Raw genomic sequence first — 22,668 nt, 5'->3', positions numbered from 1 at the left:
CCCCCATTCCCCTCCTCACATCATGTCACTGCCCCTGTCACATGCAGCCCTGTCCTCACTGACACATAGAAACATAGAAACATAGAATTTGACGGCAGATAAGAACCATTTGGCCCATCTAGTCTGCCCCTTTTTTACCCTTCAGGTAAACTCAACCCTTTTTAATCCTTATTTCTTTGTAAGGATATTCATATGCCTATCCCAAGCATGTTTAAATTGTTCTACTGTCTTAGCCTCTACCACCTCTGATGGGAGGCTATTCCACTTATCCACTACCCTTTCTGTGAAGTAATTCTTTCTAACATTTCCCCTGAACCTACCTCCCTCCAGTTTCAGTGCATGTCCTCGTGTTTTATTACTTGTTTTCCTTTGAAGAAAATTTCCCACCTGTACTATGTTAAAACCCTTGATATATTTGAAGATTTCTATCATGTCCCCCCTTTCCCTTCTCTGCTCCAAACTATACATGTTAAGATCTTTTAGTCTATCCAGGTAAGTTTTGTGATGTAGGCCATGAACCATTTTAGTTGCCCTTCTTTGTACACTCTCCAATGTATTTATATCCTTCTGAAGATATGGCCTCCAGAACTGGACACAGTATTCCAGATGAGGTCGTACCAATGACCTATAAAGTGGCATTATTACGTCTTTTTTTCTGCTACTGATTCCTCTCCCTATGCAACCAAGCATCTGACTAGCCTTCCTCATTGCTTTGTTACATTGCCTCCCTGCCTTTAAGTCACTTGAAATAGTGACTCCTAGATCTCTTTCCTCCTCAGTAGTTTCCATTATAGTACCCTTGATACTATATTGAGCCTTTGGATTTTTGAGTCCCAAGTGCATAATTTTGCATTTTTTAGCATTAAACTGTAGTTGCCATTCTCTTGACCAATTCTCAAGCTTACTTAGATCATCAGTCATTTGATTTACCCCTCCTGGTGTGTCTACTCTGTTGCATATCTTTGTATCATCTGCAAAAAGGCATACTTTCCCTTCAATACCATTTGCAATGTCACTAACAAAGATATTAAAGAGCACTGGTCCAAGTACAGATCCCTGGGGTACTCCACTGGTAACATGTCCCTCCATAGAATGCACTCCATTTACGACAACTGTCTGTTTCCTATCCTGCAACCAGGTTCTTATCCATTTAATTGTTTTATTATCCAATCCCACACTTTCAAGTTTATTTAGCAGCCTGCGATGTGGGACAGTGTCAAATGCCTTACTAAAGTCTAGATATGCCACATCTACAGCCCCCCCTTCATCTAGTATTTTGGTCACGGAGTCAAAAAAGTCAATGAGACTTGTTTGGCATGATCTCCCTGCAGTAAAACCATGCTGTTTTGGATCCTGTAAGTTGTTTAATTTAAGATATTCCACTATTCTTTCTTTTAATAGTGTTTCCATTATTTTCCCTACTACTGATGTAAGGCTCACTGGTCTGTAGTTACTTGCTTCTTCTTTGCTTCCGCTTTTGTGCAGTGGAACTACATTTGCTTTTCTCCAGTCCTCTGGAACTGCACCTGTATCTAGTGACTGATTGAATAAATCTGTTAATGGCGCTACCAACACATCTTTTAGTTCTTTTAGTATCCTTGGATGCACTCCGTCTGGCCCCATTGATTTATCCACTTTCAGTCTTGAAAGTTCTGTTAGGACTTTCTCCCTAGTAAATGTACCTCCATCTACCTTATTTTTATGAATGTCCTTGCAACTTAACTGTGGTCCCTTCCCTTCTCCTTCTATAGTGAATACAGAGCAAAAGTAATTATTTAGATGATCTGCAATTGCCTTGTCTCCCTCCACCAAATTCTCAGTGTCTGTCCGCAGTCTTATTATTCCTCCATTTGATTTTCTCCTTTCATTTATATACTTAAAAAAAGTTTTGTTTCCTTTATCTACCGACTGAGCCATTTTCTCCTCAGCTTGTGCCTTGGCACACCTGATCACTTTCTTAGCCTCTTTGCGTCTGGCAAGATACACTTCTTTGTCATTATTATTTTGAGTCTGCTTGTATGTCCTAAAGGCCATCTTTTTTGCTTTTACACTAGTTGATACCTCTTTTGTAAACCACACTGGCTTCCTTTTCCTGGTACTTTTCTTAACCCTTTTGATACAAAGGTCCGTTGCCTTTAGTATTGCACTTTTTAATTTTCTCCACCTCTCCTGCACTCCTTTCAAGTTCGTCCAATCCGCTAATGAGTCGCTTAAACATCTCCCCATTTTTGCAAAGTCAGCCTTCCTAAAATCCAACACCTTAGTTTTTGTGTGACTGGAGTTGGACCCTGCCTTGATACTAAACCATACTGCTTGATGATCACTGGATCCCAGGTTCTCACCCACATATATGTCTGATATCCTGTCACCATTTGTGAGTATTAAATCTAATATTGAGTCTTTGCGAGTAGGCTCCCTCACCAATTGCTTGAGAGAGGCTCCCTGTAGGGAATTTAGAAATTTGCCACTTGTAGATGATCTTGCAAAAGACTCCTCCCAATTCACATCAGGTAGATTAAAGTCTCCCATGATTATGACTTCTCCCTTTAAAGCCATTTTAGTGACATCAAGCAATAGGCTCCTGTCCAAATCCTGCCCCTGGCCTGGTGGCCTATAGATGACCCCAGTACGAATAATGTCCTTCTCCCCCATTTCTATGGTCACCCAAAGGGCCTCAGTTTTTTCTTCAATGTTTTGTATTAAAGTAGCATTTATGCTTTTCTTTACATACATTGCTACCCCTCCTCCGATTCTTCCCATTCTGTCCTTCCTAAATAAATTGTATCCTGGTATAGCTACGTCCCAGCCATGGTTCTCATTCCACCATGTCTCTGTGATAGCCACAATGTCTAGGTCATCCCTTGTCATTATTGCGATTAGATCAGGAATTTTGTCTCCTAGGCTTCTAGCGTTTGCACACATAGTTTTAAAAATTTTGCCTGTGCCTCTGTTATTCCTAGCCATGTTCATACAGTACAAAATCAAAATCTAAAGTTGAAATTACCTGTTTGATGATGTTGTTCAATGTCTGTTTTTATTTTTTTACTGTTCAGAAAAGCTGCAGGTCACTAATTCTAAGAATATAGTGAGTCTGTTCAGGTCAGGCTACACCTGAACACTAATGGCCAAATGGTCAAAGGAGATAATTTGCACTGTGAAGGAGATAATTTGCACTGTGTTTGAGTAGACATCAGGCAGAATGCAACACTAAACTATACTTCACTGAACAACTTCACCAAACAAGTAATAACAATTACAAACAATTCATTAAATCAGAACTTTTCAAATCATACAAGAGTTTGCATAACACAGAAATAAAGAGAGCATATTGGAGATGAATTACATACTCTTGAGGTATCAATGCAGTCCATGTGTGTTTTTGTTGATTTGGAGTAGTTTGCCTTCAGTTTTCCTTCGGTGTAACGCAGGTATAACGCTCGTAGTTATGACTCTGTTTTCCCACTTTAAAACGGTCCACTTCAATACAGGGCCACAGCTAAACTATGGCCACAGCCGTATGCAATGAGAACTAATATACTCTAACAATGCCTTCTTCCCAATTTCCAATAATTGGAAGAATCTACACCCTCAGTCCCCACCCCCTGCTATACAGAGCAATAAAAGTGGCTTACAAAAACAGTTCTGGCATTCCAGGATACTATGGGGGAAATTTACTAAAGGAAATTTGTAAAAAATAGGTGTATTTGTATCCAGAAATACACTTATTTTTGACATTTACTATCCCGAAAATACTTTAATTCGTATTCGTATTAATAGCACATAAATACGAATACGAATTGCCGTATTTTCGGGATAGTAAATGTCAAAAATAAGTGTATTACTGGATACAAATACACCTATTTTTTTTACAAATTTCCTTTAGTAAATTTCCCCCTATATCTCTTTTAGAATAAAAAATACATGCCTCACTACACACAGGCAAGGTACTGTTGTTATTTACACAGATCAGATATTTGGTTGAATTTACCTATAAGACAATCCCACACACAAGGGATGCAATGTTCTGCAGTGAAGACACTTGCTTGCAAATGTACCCAATAGAGTTCAAAAGCATGTGGATGTTACAGCAGAGAGAGATAGTCTGCACGTGTGCCTGTGACAAAGTTGAATTTACCTATAAGACAATCCCACACACAAGGGATGCAATGTTCTGCAGTGAAGACACTTGCTTGCAAATGTACCCAATAGAGTTCAAAAGCATGTGGATGTTACAGCAGAGAGAGATAGTCTGCACGTGTGCCTGTGACAAAGTTGAATTTACCTATAAGACAATCCCACACACAAGGGATGCAATGTTCTGCAGTGAAGACACTTGCTTGCAAATGTACCCAATAGAGTTCAAAAGCATGTGGATGTTACAGCAGAGAGAGATAGTCTGCACGTGTGCCTGTGACAAAGTTGAATTTACCTATAAGACAATCCCACACACAAGGGATGCAATGTTCTGCAGTGAAGACACTTGCTTGCAAATGTACCCAATAGAGTTCAAAAGCATGTGGATGTTACAGCAGAGAGAGATAGTCTGCACGTGTGCCTGTGACAAAGTTGAATTTACCTATAAGACAATCCCACACACAAGGGATGCAATGTTCTGCAGTGAAGACACTTGCTTGCAAATGTACCCAATAGAGTTCAAAAGCATGTGGATGTTACAGCAGAGAGAGATAGTCTGCACGTGTGCCTGTGACAAAGTTGAATTTACCTATAAGACAATCCCACACACAAGGGATGCAATGTTCTGCAGTGAAGACACTTGCACATCCCTCATCTCCTGTTATACTCTGTGCTGCTGGGGACCCTGCTCCTCCCACTTTATAACTCTCAGTCTGTGGCTTCCTGCTGCCTCCATTCTCCTCCTCACATCATGTCACTGCCCCTGTCACATGCAGCCCTGTCTTCACTGACACATCCCTCATCTCCTGTTATACTCTGTGCTGCTGGGGACCCTGATCCTCCCACTATATAACGCTCAGTCTGTAGCTTCCTGCTGCCCCCATTCCCCTCCTCACATCATGTCACTGCCCCTGTCACATGCAGCCCTGTCCTCACTGACACATCACTCATCTCCTGATATACTCTGTGCTGCTGGGGACCCTGCTCCTCCCACTATATAACTGTCTGTGTCTTCCTGCTGCTCCCCCCCCCCCCCTCACATCATGTCACTGCCCCTGTCACATGCAGCACTGTCCTCACTGACACATCACCCATCCCCTGATATACTCTGTGCTGCTGGGGACCCTGCTCCTCCCAATATATAACTCTCAGCCTGTGACTTCCTGCTGCCTCCATTCCCCTCCTCACATCATGTCACTGCCCCTGTCACATGCAGCCCTGTCCTCACTGACACATCACCCATCTCCTGATATACTCTGTGCTGCTGGGGACCCTGCTCCTCCCACTATATAACTCTCAGTCTGTAGCTTCCTGCTGCCTCCATTCCCATCCTCACATCATGTCAATGCCCCTGTCACATGCAGCCATGTCCTCACTGACTCATCTCTCATCTCCTGATATACTCTGTGCTGCTGGGGACCCTGCTCCTCCCACTATATAACTCTCAGTCTGTGGCTTCCTGCTGCCTCCATTCCCCTCCTCACATCATGTCACTGCCCCGGTCACATGCAGCTCTGTCCTCACTGACACATCACTCATCTCCTGTTATACTCTGTGCTGCTGGGGACCCTGCTCCTCCCACTATATAACTCTCAGTCTGTGGCTTCCTGCTGCCCCCCATTCCCCTCCTCACATCATGTCACTGCCCCGGTCACATGCAGCTCTGTCCTCACTGACACATAACTCATCTCCTGTTATACTCTGTGCTGCTGGGGACCCTGCTCCTCCCACTATATAACTCTCAGTCTGTGGCTTCCTGCTGCCTCCATTCCCCTCCTCACACCATGTCACTGCCCCTGTCAGTAACACAACCACATGAATGGACAGGTCACTGTGTTCCATGTGATCCCACAGCTCCTGTAATTCCCTTGTTATATTTATAATTTGATTCCATCAGCACTGAATACATACACAGAACTCAGACACTAGACAAACACATTTTTAAAAGAATAGGCCGATTTACAAAAGAAATGACAGACCCTACAGTATAGATCCGTCCACTGCCTTATGGTGGAAATACAGCACTTAGTTATCCCATTTTCTGCTCCTCCTGGCGACAGGGTTGCAGCGTCCCTGACTCCAGAGGGAAGTGGGGTGAGTGAGTGAGTGGTCTGCACTGCCAGGTTTTCAAGCTCAGTTATTAGAGTGCATGAAGTTTAGTACATGCTTAATTTCCACCATAAGGCAATGGATGCAATAATAATTTGCAAACAGTGTTGGTTTCAACTGGGAGCTGTTAAGCTATACAGTAAATGTGATTTACACTCAGCGTAAGGAAACAGGTCACTGAGGACGTCACCGAGGGACCACCTGTGAGCTGACATTTCACAGTCAGGCACCATTCCCCCTATAGGGAAGATGCTTATTATCATGAATATTTGATGGAAGTCATTAGAAACCCTTTGTTTAGCTACAGTATGTGACAGCCACTGTAATTATAATTAGGCTGTGCTTGTTTTCCTTACAGATCACCCCGTAGGCGTCCTTAAGGGCACAGTGCCCTAGTGTAGTTTTAAAAGCTTCTTGCATTATAGCTGTAATCTGTGCTAATAACAGGTATAGGATTCCGCGCAGCAGAGCCCCCTAGTGCCCGGATCATCACGACAGACAAAAGTGATAAAGTTCCCTAAATTATGTCATTCTGATTCTATCAGCAAGCCCCGGGTGTAGTACGCACACAGTGCCAGATTAAGCCTTCGGGGGGCCCGGGGCACTTTAGACAGGGGGCTCCCTTGCACTTGTCATTACTGCCCGCAAACTGCATTGGAGAATATTACACTGTCAAAACACAGAGTAAAGGCAGTGTAAACGTGGTCAATGGGTGACTGCAGGGGATATATATATATATATATATATATCCTTCAAGAAAAGAAGCGGCACTCCAGGACTTGTATGAAGAAGATGTCACTATTTATTCATCAATCTACGTTTCGGTTTTATGGAAAAAAACGTCATCATATATAAACACACACACACACACACACACACCACATCACATGAAAAGCCTGTGTTTGTCCCTCTGCACCTTACTCTGTAGGAGTTCTCACAGTCCCAGTGCTGCCTCTGATTAAAAACCCTCCCATAACTAGGCTGCTGCTGCTGTTCTCCATGGGCCTGAGAAGCATGTAATGAGCTCCACCAATCAGAGCTCAGCACAAACGTCTCAGCGAATTTTGCCATAGTGACCCCTTAGCTTTCTGATGGTGCAATGTACAAAAAAATGTGTTTAATGCACAAAATGACTACAAATATTGTGTAAATTAAAATAAGGTGTATATGACACATAAATGCATCTGCGTTCAGGCCGGGTCTTATCCCCCATTATGCTATGCAAGTATTCCTAACTAAGGAAACATCTGAGGTCCAAAATACTTCTGGCCCCAAAGCATTGGGATGCGGGAGACTCATCCCGTACTGCAATAATCCGCGTGCTGTCAGTGAAATCGGCAGATGGATCTTACCCGGTGGAGGCCGTTCCTTCCGTAGCCTGGGAGTGAGGAGGTCTTGGAGGCGTCAGAGCGGAGGGCTGAGGAGAAGAATAACCCATTAGAGGTAGAATATACACTGTAATGTTCAGTAATCATCCGGCATAGGTGCTATGGGGGAGATTCTAGGGGGGAAATTGATTTAAGCTGCTAAAAATGAAAAAGAGGTAATGCTGCTGACAGCAACCCGAATCTTGGTTGCTACGGGTAACAGCACCCCTTTTCATTTTTAGAAGCTAATACCATGTTCACACTGCCAGTGTGAACATTCCGGTTTTTACCTGGCGTTATTATCCCGGGGACTGCGGTGCCGGACCTCGTTCTCACTGCTAGGTAAATTCCCGGGTGAAGAAGTTCTATCCAGTATTTTGCCTTTTAACACGTTTTTTTTTGTTTTTTCAGCGTGAATGGGTCAACCCGTGTCTGCCTACCCGGATCTCCATCCAGGGTACCAAGCAGGGTTGGAGACCCGGGTTGACCCGTTCACACTGAAAATACACCGGTGTGGAAAGGCAAATCAGCGAGTGGACGTGCTTGACCTGGGAATTTGCTTGGCAAATGAGAACCTAAAAGTTGGGAGCAAAATTAATAAAAGCAGGTAACTGTCCCTTCTGTACTCGTGAGGGGGCAAATATACGTGTTATGTCTGCATGCAGGGTAAATACTGGCTGCTTTTGCATGCAGCCCACTGACAGCATGACTGCACAGAATGGATCTTGCGCATGTGTAGATCAACCACCATCGGATTATTATGTAAACCATCGGGTTACATTCTAATCTGAATCAGGTGCTAAATTCCAAAGGGGGCTGCAGCCCAGTTCAAAATTCAAATCGGGGAGGCTCACTGCCATTCCTAACTGACTCACTGGCAGTGGGTGTGGCTCTCCTATTTGAAATTTGAACTGTGCTGCCACCCCCCCTCTGGAGCAGCCGCTAGCCCCGACGCCTTCCTCAGTCATAGCATGTGTCCTGTGTTCCAGCCAATAACCTTATTGCAGCTCATTTTGGGAACCTCCATTACGGAAAATCCCCGCACAGGATTGGCTCATCCGAAACCAATATTCACAAGTGACATTACTGAGGCAAGAGTCACAGAGTACCTCACACCTCAGCCGTCACTCTACTGATGCTATCCGCGGATTCCTATGTACTAACTACAGACATAAGAACATGACTAAGAGCGCGGCGGTACTGAATAAAGTGCTTACAGGACAAGACGGTGGAGTCGTATCGGCCGGCGGAGTGAGGTCTTTCCCGGTTCTCCTTCTCTTCCTTTAGAATCAGCTGCCCGAGGCCGGAGTTCAGCTAAAAGGAACAGAGAGGTGAAGCCTGATGTACATGGACGGCACCCTAATAATGGACTCAGGGCCAGATGTATCAAACCTCAACAAAGTGGAGAGTGATAAACAACTAGCCAATCTGCTGTTATCAAGGCTTAGTGCATCTGGCCCTAACAGTGATATTGAGATAAACTTATATACATGGCCTATAACTATACGGCCCTGACCCCAGCGATTATATATATCTATCCCGATATCCAATACAAGGTGGTGGGACTGCTGTCGGGGAGGGAAAGGAAGGGGGGGAGCGCGCCAGCCATGGGAACTCAGTTTGCTCTCAGAATGGCAGTGCTGGGAGAGCGCCTCTTCAGCTTGGCGCCTCCCTGCACTGCAGGAGTTGCTGAGTGGCTAGCGCTGGCCCTGACCTATTTGAGGTGTCGACCTAAGCTGTCTCCACCTTTAGTAGTTGACCCAATGACCCATAGACCACCCAGCACGGACAGTGTAATGGTTAGCACAGTGGCCTAACTATAGCACCGCAGCCCCCATGGTGGCGCTGAGAAGGTGTGGGCGCCAGGGGGTCTGCGGGGCTATAGTTACCCACTGCCGTCTGCCCCTGGCCGGTACCTCCTGCCGCCGACGCTTCTGTCGGGTCCCGGCTCCTGCAGCTAATTAAAAGTGACAATCAGAAAATGGCTGCCCCATACAGCAGACCGTTTTTAAGGTTGCTAGAGGAGGCCGCCGCCTTCTCTAGCATCCTCAAAAACTGTCTGCATTATGGGGGCAGCCATTTTCTGAGAGTCACTTTTAATAGGCTGCAGAAGCCGGGACCCGACAGAAGCGCCACCCGCTATATATTTTAGTTGGCGTTTTGGCTTCTCATCCTGACCATAACATATGTTTGTGCAAGATTCCGTTCTGTTTGTATATACGGTACTTGTTTCCTAGCCCACGATTTTAATCTTATTACATCGTTTTGATCGCATCTATCGCATCGAATGCATAGCGATCAAAACGATGATTTAATTGTACAATCACCCTGATGGGTGATTAGTATGTTATATGCACCCCCATTGTTAACGCCACCACCACTATTAACGGCAACCCAAAGCGTGGCGAGTGCAGCGAGCCCGCGAGGGGCGGCGGTACGCGTCCTCCGACCATTTCATACCCCCACTATCCACGTCGGCGTGGAGTTGATCTTATATAGTGTGGCGAGCGCAGCGAGCCACCAAGCCCAAAGCGTGGCGAGCGGACGTGGATAACTTCACATGTATTCCGCGTCCCCTTGCGGGGCTTGCTGCGCTCGCCCCTCTTCGGGCTCGGTGGCTCGCTGCGCTCGCCACACTATATAAAATCAACTCCACGCCGACGTGGATAGTGGGGGTATGAAAAGGTTGGAGGACGCATACCGTTGCCGCTCGCCACGCTGCGGGATGCTGTTAATAGTGAAGGTGGCGTTAACGATGGGGGTGCATATAACATACTAATCACCCATCAGGGTGCATATACAATTAAATCATCGTTTTGATCGCATCGATTGCATCGCATGCCATTTTAATGGCATGCGATGCGATTTTAAAATTGTACAGTGCGGCTCTTAGGACCTGAAATTCGGGTCCCATCGCATACCATCGCATACCACTAATTAAGGCATGCGATGGACGCCGTGCTAGGAAACAAGTACCGTATATACTTTTAATGGGGGGGTTTCAATTAAGGACAACACCCCCAAATCTTGGAGCAGCCTTTAGAATTTTATCTCCACTAACCCGCCATAAGCTCCTATCTTTTGGAGAGTAGAAGATAGGGAAATACTTTCTTTGACCCTTGTACCTGCCAAGGTGCCCTGTCCTAGAGACCCTTGTGCCGCCTAAGATGCCCTGTCCTGGAGACCCTTGTACCTGTCAAGGTGCCCTGTCCTAGAGACCCTTGTGCCGCCTAAGATGCCCTGTCCTGGAGACCCTTGTACCTGTCAAGGTGCCCTGTCCTGGAGACCCTTGTACCTGCCAAGAAGCCCTGTCCTAGAGACCCTTGTGCCGCCTAAGATGCCCTGTGCTGGAGACCCTTGTACCTGTCAAGGTGCCCTGTCCTGGAGACCCTTGTACCTGCCAAGGTGCCCTGTCCTGGAGACCCTTGTACCTGCCAAGATGCCCTGTCCTAGAGACCCTTGTGCCGCCTAAGATGCCCTGTCCTGGAGACCCTTGTACCTCCCAAGGTGCCCTGTCCTGGAGACCCTTGTACCTCCCAAGGTGCCCTGTCCTGGAGACCCTTGTACCTCCCAAGGTGCCCTGTCCTGGAGACCCTTGTACCTCCCAAGGTGCCCTATCCTGAAGACCCTTGTTCCTCCCAAGGTGCCCTGTCCTAGAGACCCTTGTACCTCCCAAGGTGCCCTGTCCTGGAGACCCTTGTACCTCGCAAGGTGCCCTGTCCTGGAGACCCTTGTTCCTCCCAAGGTGCCCTGTCCTGGAGACCCTTGTACCTCCCAAGGTGCCCTGTCCTTGAGACCCTTGTACCTCCCAAGGTGCCCTGTCCTTGTCTGAAGGAGTAATACAGCCTCACTCACTCTGCCTTATAACTTATATATAAACTCCAACAGCTGAATCTACAATGTGTCCCGGTCTCACCTTCATCAGTTGCTCTTCCTGGAGTTGCCGCCGTTTCTGCAGTTCCTCATCTTCTTCATCCCGACCGCTCGATCTCCTTCTCGTATCACCTGGTTCCAGGAAACCACAGAGATTACCATCCGAAGCCTACACAGATCACCCAGTTACCTACTGCGATTATTTACCAAAGGACAGTGATTACAATGGCAGCCACCGACTATGACTATGAGAGAATATACAATTGTGGAAAAAATATGCAACACAAACTTTGCTGCTGGCAGACACATTCCGTGGAGGACACCAATTAGGAGTTAAAATGTCTGCAGCAGGGAAGGTCACAAATGTCACCTGTAAAGTGGTTCTGATGTGGAGTGGGGTCATTCGGCTAGTAGGAACTGGTGATAGAATTGTGCTAATGTGTTATATTATCATAAAAGTGGGAGAACACAGAGAAAATGCTGCCACTCTGTGTTGGGGGTATGTCTGACAAAAATAAATGAGCTTATAATTGTGAATTTTCCCTTGTAGCAAATGACAGATGATTTGAAGAATTGGGGAAAAGGCCAAAAAAACAAAACAGAAAAACACAGTTACCACCACTAGAGTATTGGACATTTAAGGAACAAATAATGAAAGTCACAAAGACATTGGGGCAGATGTATTAAGCCTTAACAAGAGATAAACGCAAGGATGATAAGGAGAGATAAACGTCCAGCCAATCACCTGCTAACTGCCATGTTACAGGTTGTGTTTGAAAAAGGTCAGTAAGGAGCTGATTGGCTGGACGGTTATCTCTCCTTATCACCCTTGCGTTTGTCTCTTCTTAAATGTAATAAACAGTAACTTGTCCAAACCAATGATTTTCATTGATTTTTACCACTTGATTTTTAAAGCCTGAACCGTCCCAGGCTAAAATCGCTGAAAATCTGCAATTTTGACAAATCGTTGTTAATTCCATTTCTATTTGCATAGACAACTGAATAAGACTAATGAAATGTATTTGCTGTACGAATATACGTCATGCTGAACAGATATGTTTTGTTAATAGTTTACTAAATATTCTTTATTATTCAAAATTAACCAATTTTTATTCCCTTTTAAAAAAAAAGTGCATTGCTAATGTGGTCGCGCTGTACGCTTTTTTAAATACATTTATTTGAACAATTATAGGCCTGATTCACGGCTCAGCCATAGACGGCAAAGTAACTTTGCACCTGGGAACCTCATTTTGCCCTGCAGCGGAGGCAGATGCAACATGTGCGGAGAGAATAAAGCCACAAATACACTTCAGTGTGCATTCGGTGGGGCGGTGTTTACCTGTTCACTGGGCAGCGAAGATACACAGCCTAGCGAGCAGGTCTGAATTACCCCTTTGACCCTTCTGAACAAAATCATTTGTAGTATCACTAAAGGAGCCCATACACGCTCCGTTCTGTACTTTTAAAGTACACATCACATCAGATTGCATGCCTTGTGCATGCACTGCGGTCCGATACGATGTGTAGCTAGTACAAAAAGTATGTGCAGCACATACTTTTTGTACCGTACTATGTGATGCGCGGGAGCGCGCATCGCATAGTACAGAACGGAGCCGGACACAACGGACCGTGTATGGGCTCCATAACTGTGTACGCCCAATATCGTAAATGATACATGCTCCCATCATCTGTACATGCAGATCAATCTTGACTACATTCATGTTCAGCGGGGGACTCCATGATGTCACTTAGTGTGGCCAATCCCGGGATCGGGATCGGCGGGATCCCGGGATTTGGCCTAAAAAAGTCCGGGATTTCAATCCCGGGATTGGAGAATCCAATCCCGGGATTTCGGGATTAGACTGCGCATGCGCAGTCTAATGCCGGGCAGCGTCTAAACACTCGCTCAGACGCTGCCCGGCTGTTCCCGTAACCTGACCCGGCATGCGGCCTGCGTAGCGTGACAGTAGAGGTCACGCTGCGCAGGCCACACGTCACCAGTGACCGCCTGCCCGCCTACCCGCCTCTTCTCCGCCGCCCGCCAGCACGCCGGCCTGACTCCGCCCGCCTGCCCGCCTCCGCCTGCCCGCCTCTTCTCCGCCGCCCGCCTCCGCCCGCCTGCTGTCTTCTATGGAGGTGCACTTGCCGGGAGGCACCGTGCACCTCCAAACACACTCCCGGCCGCCTGCCCGCACCCTAATGTAAGTAGATGTGCGGGTCGGCCGGGGTGGGTCCTATGCTAAAAAATTTTTTTTTTGGTGGGGATGCCAATCCCGGGATCCCGGGATTGAGCATTTTTCAATCCCGGATCCCGGGATTGAAAAAATGCCCCGGGATTGGCATCCCTAATGTCACTGAATGACAGCGTTAACGATATATCGATAACTATATCGTTCGCCGGGAGTTCAGCAGGAATATTGTTCAGAAAGTATATAATCTAGAGAAACTCAGCCCTCCAGCTGTTACACTACACATCCCAGCATGCCCTGCAACAGTTTTGATATTTGGCCGTGCCAAAACTGTTGCAGGGCATGCTGGGATGCGTAGCTCAACAAGAGCTGGAGTTCTCCTGAGTACGGGGCCTTAGATTAGGGAGGGGTGTGTCCAAATTCAAATCTAAATGGCAGTGTACGAAATGTGGGCTACATAGAGTTGCAGCCGGTATTTACCCTGCATGCAAACATAATTTGTTCCAGATACAAAGTTACTTGCTCTTTTTGCTTCGCCCCACAATCAGAATCAGGCGCACTTGGGGAGATTTACCAAGCCTTGGAGAGGGATTACATAGAGAGAGAGATAAAGTACCAACTGGTCAGCTCCTAACTGCCATGCCACCAGCTGTGTTTGTAAACTGCCAGTTACCAGCTGATAGTTTATTGCTATCCGCTTTGCCACTCTCCCAGGCTTAGTACATCTGCCCCACTGTCTCTAGGTACATTACTGTAACATCCCCTCATTGACAGACATCAGCTCCGGTCATTGCATCTGACCACTCACAGACACCTGGCTTGGTGGGATTAATGAGGAGTTATTGACCTGTAGTTGGCTGAGAAACGGGACACTAGATTATATCCCATCTCCCTGTGCACCAGGACAAAGCAGCTGGAATTCCGTGCATCACCTGTTCCCACGGCACCATCCCGTGGTATCTGGATGGAAGTCTTCGGGAAGCCGGGAACAGTGCCACCTTCCCACTGTTCCACCACCTCCCGTCCTAGTGCTTGTGAGAAGAGAGCTGTTGTTACGTGTTGCTGGCGTTGCCTACCTATGGCGGCGAGCGAGGGAGGACCTGGCCAGTAGTCGGTCTCAATCTTTGGGACTTCATTGGGTGCTGGAGCGTGGGCGGCTGGAAACTTGGAGGACTTGATGATATCGTCGGAGTTGTTGGTCATTGCTGCCATGGCAGCTGGATCTGGATAGGGATTAGGTTGTAGCTTAGGTCTGTGGCTCAGTGGGTAAGTTGTGTGTAATCAATGCGGAACGTCAACGCCAACCTGCTGCATCATGTGACAAAGACCCCGTGCACCGGGACAGTGTGGCTCCATCACCGCCATCCGAGTTCTCACCAGCCTCACTACCAAGCTAATCTATGGTTGGACGGACATAGGCAAAGACATGGAAATTGGCGCCTGCGCAAGCGCTTTATCCAAAGACTCGCCATTTGCCCCCGTGAGCAAGTATCCGAGTGACTATCTTATTCCTATGCAAGATGTATGGAACTAGGGGCTGAGCGGAGGCCGCCATGGGGGGTATCTCTGTTTCCGCTCTTTGATGACCCCTATACGTACTTTGACATGTCCATGTGTCATTTGTAAATACCTGGAAATAACCCAAACCAGCTTGGCCCCGTCTCACGATGCAGACTTCCAGCGACAGCCAATTGCTAATGGAAGACCGGTTTCTCAGACAGTATGCACATTCCTTGCCGGATAATCTTGGAACGGCCTCAAGTATATGGACAAGATGTCAGTCCAGCAAATATTTGTATTGTCTGACGCTAAAAGCTGTTTCCAATTTCTGCTAAAACGTGTTTCTTGCTGGGAAGGAGCCTGGCCCAGGGCACTGAGTACACGTTCCGTCAGACAGTAACCGTATACTATATACATCTGCAGTCTATAAATCATATACTATCCCGGCACGGCTGTGAGTACTGATCTGCCTTCATTCTGCATCTTTTTGGAATAGTAACATCAGTAGGGATCAGTCCCTATTCCCCACTACAAAGTCAGTATCGTGCTCTGCAGTGAGATAAAGTGGAGAGAGATCAGATAGTACCAACCAATGAGCTTCTAACTGTCATTTTACAGGTTGTCCTTGAAAAAGTACTCAAGCCGGTTGGTTGGCATGCTTATATCTCTACACTTTGGGCCTGATTCTGGTTCACTTGTTTTTTTTCCGAATTTGGCCCATTCCGTTGTTTTGGGGATTGCGCATGCGCGATTATGCCCGTGTGCAGCCCCCCTGGCGCTCGCACACATCGGGCGGGCAGAGGGCAGGCGCATGAGTGTTTGCTAGCTTAAGTGCAGCCATGAAGAGTTGGACCGCAGATGAATAAAGTTTGGGCAGATGCCAGGGTTGGGAGGGCAGCACAGTTGCCGTTTAAGGCCACCTTGCGATTTAATACACATCAGCCCCTGATGTTATGAGATCTCTGTTTCTAAAATTAATTTCGGATCGAATCGGTTTCCTGTAACTTGTGCAGGGTGTCTAATTTATTCGCTCAGCGTGGCCCCAAAAAAGGAGGAGGTCTAACCTGATGCCAAGTGCGTACGGAGGAGCGCAACAATGATTGCAGGGAACGGTGCGACAAACCACTGATCACTGATGTCTCTATTCTCCAGATTAAGGTTCCCTTTATCAACGAGTGATAAAACTTGGTGTAAATGATCAAACTTGTTGTGTATGATAAATGGCTCTCCAGCCAATCATTTGTTCAGCTCCTAACTGTCATGTTTTTGACAGTTGGGAGCTGATCGGCTACAAAACCATTTAATGTATCATACGCAATGCATTTTTCATTCACGGCGAGTTTTACCACTCATTGATAAATGGGCCCTTTAATGAGCCATTGGTTCCAGTGGGAATCACCAGTATTGTCTAACGTCGCATTTGGCTGTGGAAACGCCACTACACTCTACTCTAGTAACTGTTTGAGAACACATATTCCCGGTGCACAGGGGCCGAATTATCAGCATTAAACAGATCAATTAATACGGGACATGCAATTGTCAGAGCTGTACAAGACCCAGGGGGGTTAGAAGATTAGTGCCGGGTATAGAGAGGGAACAGACCAAGCAAAGCAGAGAGATAAGCACCTTTGGAGGGGGGGTTATTGCTATACAGAAGCTGCTATTGGTTGCATCTTGTAGCTGGATGATTACAATATCTGGACAAAGCGGAGTGTTCTGCGGAATCAGTAGGCGGTGGGTATATACAGACACAAATGAGCGGAATGTATTTGTCTCTCCATGCTATCCCTGTCTGTAGTATAACTTGCATTAATTGCAGCGTGATATGCAGCATTTCTGTGAAGGTGCTCCAGCGCTCCCTGGTGGTGAGATGTGGGAGCATATGTGTTATAGAGAGTTGTGCCCAGGCCAACGAGTTAGGGAAAGACGCAGAGATTACACACAGGGCAGTGAAGAAAAAGTTGCTGATTCGGGTGCAGGAAACAAGGAGAAAAGCTAAAGAGCTTTAGTGCCTAGAAGCATTTAGTGGGAAGACTCCACGCGGTACTTACTGAGGGAGTATGGCGAGGCGATGGGTGAAATGGGCACACAAAGGATGGACACAACACGTCATGAAACAAAATAAAACAACACAAGGTTACAGATGTCCAAGAGCGGGTGGGAGGATCTCAGTCATTTACTGATGGAGGGTTATGGGTGTAATATATGTGAGGCGCTGCCAACCACTTGTGGCGCCTTAGAAATAAAATTTAATAATAAATGTATATATTGTGGGTATTTGACTTTGTGCCGCAGTGGTATTGGGGGTATGGGACTTTACCACAGGCAGGACCATCCATCCTCTTTGTGTGGACAGAACATCTGGATCTTTGGACTGTGTCAGTAAAGCTTTGTCATAATGTAACAAGAGGTCTGAATGAAAGAGGTTCTACTATTTAAGGGCCAACAGTTGGGTCATGGTAGAAAGCTCGGACTACAAAGAAGAAACCTACAGCCAAAATGAGGGTGTGGAGGCAATAGGGGCTGTGGTTGGATACCAAGCGGCTACTAGTTGCCAAGTATATGAAGGAGATTGTGACTCAGAAAGGAAAAATACTTTAGTGTATGGACTTTCTAATATGCATCCCCGGGCAAAGCCTTGATGTATGGCACTGCTCTAATACAATGCCTGGATACGGTCATGTGAATAACTCTATACGGATGGACACCCGTCTTCTGCAGATATAGACGTCCATTGATGGGAGAAGCACACTGCTGCTCTAAGCCCGGAGAAGCTGATGGGGCCACCAGCCAGAAGGTGGACATGCATAGAGTCCAAGCCAAGACCACACAGCAGAGGACAGGCAGACACCGGTAGTGCAGAGGAAGGCTTACCGTGCTGCTTGTAGATGGGAGGTTTCCGGTATATGTTGATTCCTTGGTCTGTGGAAGGGAGATAAATATCTATTAGTGGAGGATAACTTGACTCTGGCCGCCGAGAGGAGACAATGACACCAACAACAGGTCCTGAAGGTAAATGGAGAATGAGACATACAATGACACTGGCTGGTCAGTTGGGTGTAAAACCATGATCCCCGTATGTAAAACAACAGACAGCGGATGGGAACGGAGGCACGGGGCTGTAGGTGAAGGGAACTCGCATTATTAGAACAGCGGTGAAGACGACTAGTACTGTAACTTGGGGACAGTAATGGGAATCTAAGGAGAAACAACTTGACAATAGAACCAGCTGAGATGCCTACAGACCTCCTACTGGGAGACCATATGTAATCGCACATCTCCAGGGGAACAGTGGACACCCAACATTTATGAAAGCCAAAAAATCCCCTCGATCTGCCCAGTCCCACCCAATACCTTCCCAAATACGATCACTTTAGGGTAATCACAGTCCCTTTTGTGGTACCTCAAATAAGGACAGAAGGACGGTATGTATGAAGACATGATGCCTCATAAGATGTTTTCTTCTGCACTCTTCCATACCAGCGGACAGAGGCTACAACCCACGGGCATCAATCCATCTACTGTATAGCGGCAAAGTGCAGTCCAAGGGTCACAGGAGTGGGGCATTGGGTAAATAACAGTCTAGCTTCAATAAACAAATATACTGAGACCATCCATAATTGTAACAGAAATATATTTATGGAGTTTCACCTTCACGTTACTGAAGATCACTGGAGTTTGTATGTTCTCTCCATGTTTACGTGGGGTTTTCCCTCAGAAGCACCAGTTTTCTTTGCACACCCCATAGATATACTGATAGTGTTAAAAGTACTGTGTGCCAGTGGAATAACAGGGGGGGGGGGGGCAGTATGCTCTGTACCGGCCCCGCCCCCTCGGTGGATGATGTAGCACAGAGGGGGCGGGGACCCGTCCATATTACAGATCGAATGGGTACGAATGACTGCATTCGTACCCATTCGATCTTAGTAAATTTCCCCCTTACTGCTTATCAAGATGAGAGGACTACGCAGCGTCTTATGTTCTTACTAGTTAAAAGCCCATGAACATGACGGCATGGCAGTGAACTTTCACTTTGAACTGTGACAGTTTTTACACCACAAACTCTCCACAGCACACCCTATCCGCTCCTACCTCCATCCTCTGTCTTCACAGCTCCCTCTCTCCATATCCAGTAAGTTTTAAACAGACCAGTGTCCCTGCAAAAATTGCTTTCAATTTCTGTTATGACATCTTAGTCTATGGAGTGGCCTCTAGTCAGGCTAACCTGTACAGAATTACACCTGGGAAAACCAAGGCTATTATACAAGGGGTGTAAATGCAATTGTCAGCGCTTACACACACACACACACACACACACACACACACACACACAGGCTATTATACAAGGGGTGTAAATGCAATTGTCAGCGCTTACACACACACACACACACACACAGGCTATTATACGAGGGGTGTAAATGCAATTGTCAGCGCTTACACACACACACCCTCCTATCTGGATCTACTGCTCCTATCTGAAGCCTGGTATGCATTTGTCCCCACTCAGTAGGTGGATGCTGGTCTGTCCTTACATGCCTGGTTCATTAGACTACACACAAACGATAACATTTTCAATGGGTGCGAAACACGTGTGTTTGCTAAGTGTCTCCTGTATAGATAATCTAAGGTATAATGCATTTCCTACAGTATAGTATGTGTACATTAGAGGTCACTGTAGTCCACATTTGCCTACGGTATTGGATTTTTTTTGATCTCTAAAGGCCTTTAGGGAAAGCGGACAAAGGGCCTGATTCAGACAGGTTAATGCCGCCCAGCCGAACGTACACTTGCACATCCCCTCGCATGCGTCCGCACAGGGGAAAAATCACTCGATGAACGCTGACCATCAAATTATATATTTCTTTCCAGTTCGCAGATCATTCAGTCTAGACTTGGCCAGAAATGGACGATTTTGGGGGGTGCTGACATCAAGTGACACCAGCAGCCCGCCCCCAAACAGGCATCGATACAAGCACAACTGTGTGTGCATGGGGAATGGCCAGCGTTTTTATGGGCATTCCTCTGCTCCAGCCCCTTGCCCACCCCGAATCCTCCCCTCCTGAAACTTGCCGAAGCCGTTCACTCTGGGAGTTTGTACATGTGCATATTCGCATTTGCCCATACCCCCCACCATCGGGGACGAATTTGGCCCGTTACGAAGGGTCTGAATCGAACCTCAAGTTCCTAGATCCCGCCCACTTCTCCACCCGATCATTTATGTCCACGATGATACAATGTGAGGCGAATCCCATCATTGTGGCCCTACAGGGTAGTGATTGCATGGTTCAAGGTGACACACCCCGCATCTCTTATTTTGGATTTATGGAGATCACAAATATAGGAAAGTATTCAATAGTCCTGTGACACGTGTTTCTAAATGAAGTCATACAGGAGATCCAACAATAAACCCTTTAGAACCTTGTAATTAGAGATTATGACGCACCAATGAGTATAAATTAGATGAAAACGTTACACGAGGGATCTGTAATATGTAGAATCTGTGTCTACTGGACATAACGCCGATTATCCACAGCCAACTCTGTAACTGAATGCACAGAAAATATATTTAACTTCAAAGAACAGCAAAATAACACAGGTGTGTCATCATCTACCAGAGAAAAGGTGAAACGCGCGTCTACATGATTTTCCTAATTGGGGCACACAAGTAGGCAATGTATTTATAAAAACAATAATTTTAACCTAATTAGTATTCAGAACAAATAAAATGCCAATATATCAAAATGATTGACCTTATTACAAATACAATAGAGTACCTTTAGGACTGGAACAAGATAATACAATTCCATGGAGAACCTTGTTCCACCTTCCTACGACTTTAGTTTTTGTGTATCTATGTCTTCCGGCTTTATAGCCTATCAACATTGGGGTTTTGTGGTCTTTTGGATAAATGTCTTTAGAGACTTGGGCGGTATGTAAATGCCGCCCGAGTTCGGCAGCACTGTGGGATGCCGACCGAACTCGGATGCTTTTTAAAGGGGCAATCACTGGCAAAGCAAAACCATGCCTTGTAAGTGCTTGCCCCTTAAAAAAATCTGGCATCCTGAAGTAACGCCAAACAAAGATGTTGCATATAGTAACCATATTCCAGCTATTATCTTGCAGAAGCAGCTAGATAAATATTAAGTAGAATCAGAATCTGGTTCCTATGGAAAACATCTCCACTTCTAAAAACCTGCACTTTAGTAAATATATGAGAGGCTGAATTTGGTTAAGCAACAGATTTATTTAAAATGAGAATGTGGCCTATCCAGTCACTAGTAGCCAGTGACATCACTAAGAGTGCAGCCTATCCATTCACTAGGTGCTAATGACATCACTGAGAATGCTGCCTATCCACTCATGGGGAGCTAGTGACATCACTAAGAGTGCAGCCTATCCAATCACTAGGTGCTAATGACATCACTGAGAATGCAGCCTATCCAGTCAATAGTAGCCAGTGACATCACTAAGAGTGTGGCCTATCCAGTCACTAGTAGCCAGTGACATCACTGAGAGTGCAGCCTATCCATTCACTAGGTGCTAATGACATCACTGAGAATGCTGCCCATCCACTTACGGGGAGCTAGTGACATCACTGAGAATGCTGCCCATCCACTTACGGGGAGCTAGTGACATCACTGAGAATGCTGCCTATCCATTCACTAGTAGCCAGTGACATCACTAACTAGGTGCCAATGACATCACTGAGAATGTTGCCTATCCACTCAATGGGAGCCAGTGACATCACTGAGAATGCAGCCTATCCACTCAGTAGGAGCCACTGCCAGTGACATCACTGAGAGTGCAGCCTATTCACTCAATGGGAGCCAGTGACATCACTGAGAGTGCAGCCTATGTACTCACTAGGATCCAGTGACATCACTGAGAAATTCCTATCAGGGATCCTTTTGTAGACATTTACTATTGGATGAAAACACAGATTTTTTTTCTAAAACCTCTTTTTTTTTCCTAAATCCTTTTTGCGGTGTCAACTACTGCAGATCCGGGGCAGTGCCGATGTGACAGGTCCGAGACACAGATAAATGAGGTCCCCCCCGCGGCAGACAAGACAATGAACACAGAACAGATCACGTGGCCTACAGATCTACAGTTGGACAGGACACGGAGACATAGACAGCACCAGCTCCTACCTGGAACATGGAAATGTTTAGGGGCCTGAGCGAATGTTGGCGTTAGAGGGCGGCTGTCTGGCCGACAGGGGAGAGGGGAGTTCCTGCCGCTGAGTGGCTCATTGCCTCCAATGAGAAGAATGAACAGAAATGAAAAGAGAGCAGAAAACAAGGAGGAAGCTGTAACAAAATAATAGAAAAATCCCAAAAGAAAAAACCTCTAAATCCAACAAGGAGAAAAGAAAAATCAGACATAAAAAGTTCAAACACAAGTGGTGGCAGCATTATAGTGTAACAGGCAGTGGTATATTAATTCCTCCTTAAGGTGATGAGGGTGGTGCAAACGGTGATACCAGTGCGTTCCAA

At 46.2% G+C, this 22,668-nt stretch overlaps 1 protein-coding gene across 14 annotated transcripts in view; it reads right to left on the bottom strand.

The window, feature by feature from the left end:
* Window positions 1-22,668, bottom strand: part of ABLIM1 (actin binding LIM protein 1) — a 211,667-nt gene that overhangs the window by 4,581 nt on the left and 184,418 nt on the right. For 6 of the 14 annotated variants that reach the window (XR_014444666.1, XR_014444656.1, XR_014444661.1 and 3 more), the window contains 6 exons: window positions 22,324-22,428; window positions 18,047-18,094; window positions 14,749-14,895; window positions 11,527-11,615; window positions 8,828-8,924; window positions 7,596-7,660 (listed from right to left, as the gene is read on the bottom strand). Coding sequence is in view for 1 of the 14 variants with exons in the window: in XM_083149751.1 (XP_083005877.1) it covers window positions 7,596-7,660; window positions 8,828-8,924; window positions 11,527-11,615; window positions 14,749-14,895; window positions 18,047-18,094; window positions 22,324-22,428 (551 nt within the window). In the remaining 13 variants the exon portion in view is untranslated. The remainder of the gene's footprint in view (window positions 1-7,595; window positions 7,661-8,827; window positions 8,925-11,526; window positions 11,616-14,748; window positions 14,896-18,046; window positions 18,095-22,323; window positions 22,429-22,668) is intronic. The other 8 variants (XR_014444657.1, XR_014444659.1, XR_014444660.1 and 5 more) reach the window with 5 other exon arrangements.

Source organism: Crinia signifera, chromosome 6 (assembly GCF_055691185.1).
Source record: "Crinia signifera chromosome 6, ASM5569118v1, whole genome shotgun sequence".
Lineage (NCBI taxonomy): Eukaryota > Metazoa > Chordata > Amphibia > Anura > Myobatrachidae > Crinia > Crinia signifera.
The sequence above is the reverse complement of the archived record's forward strand: the minus strand, read 5'-3'. Positions and strand labels throughout refer to the sequence as shown.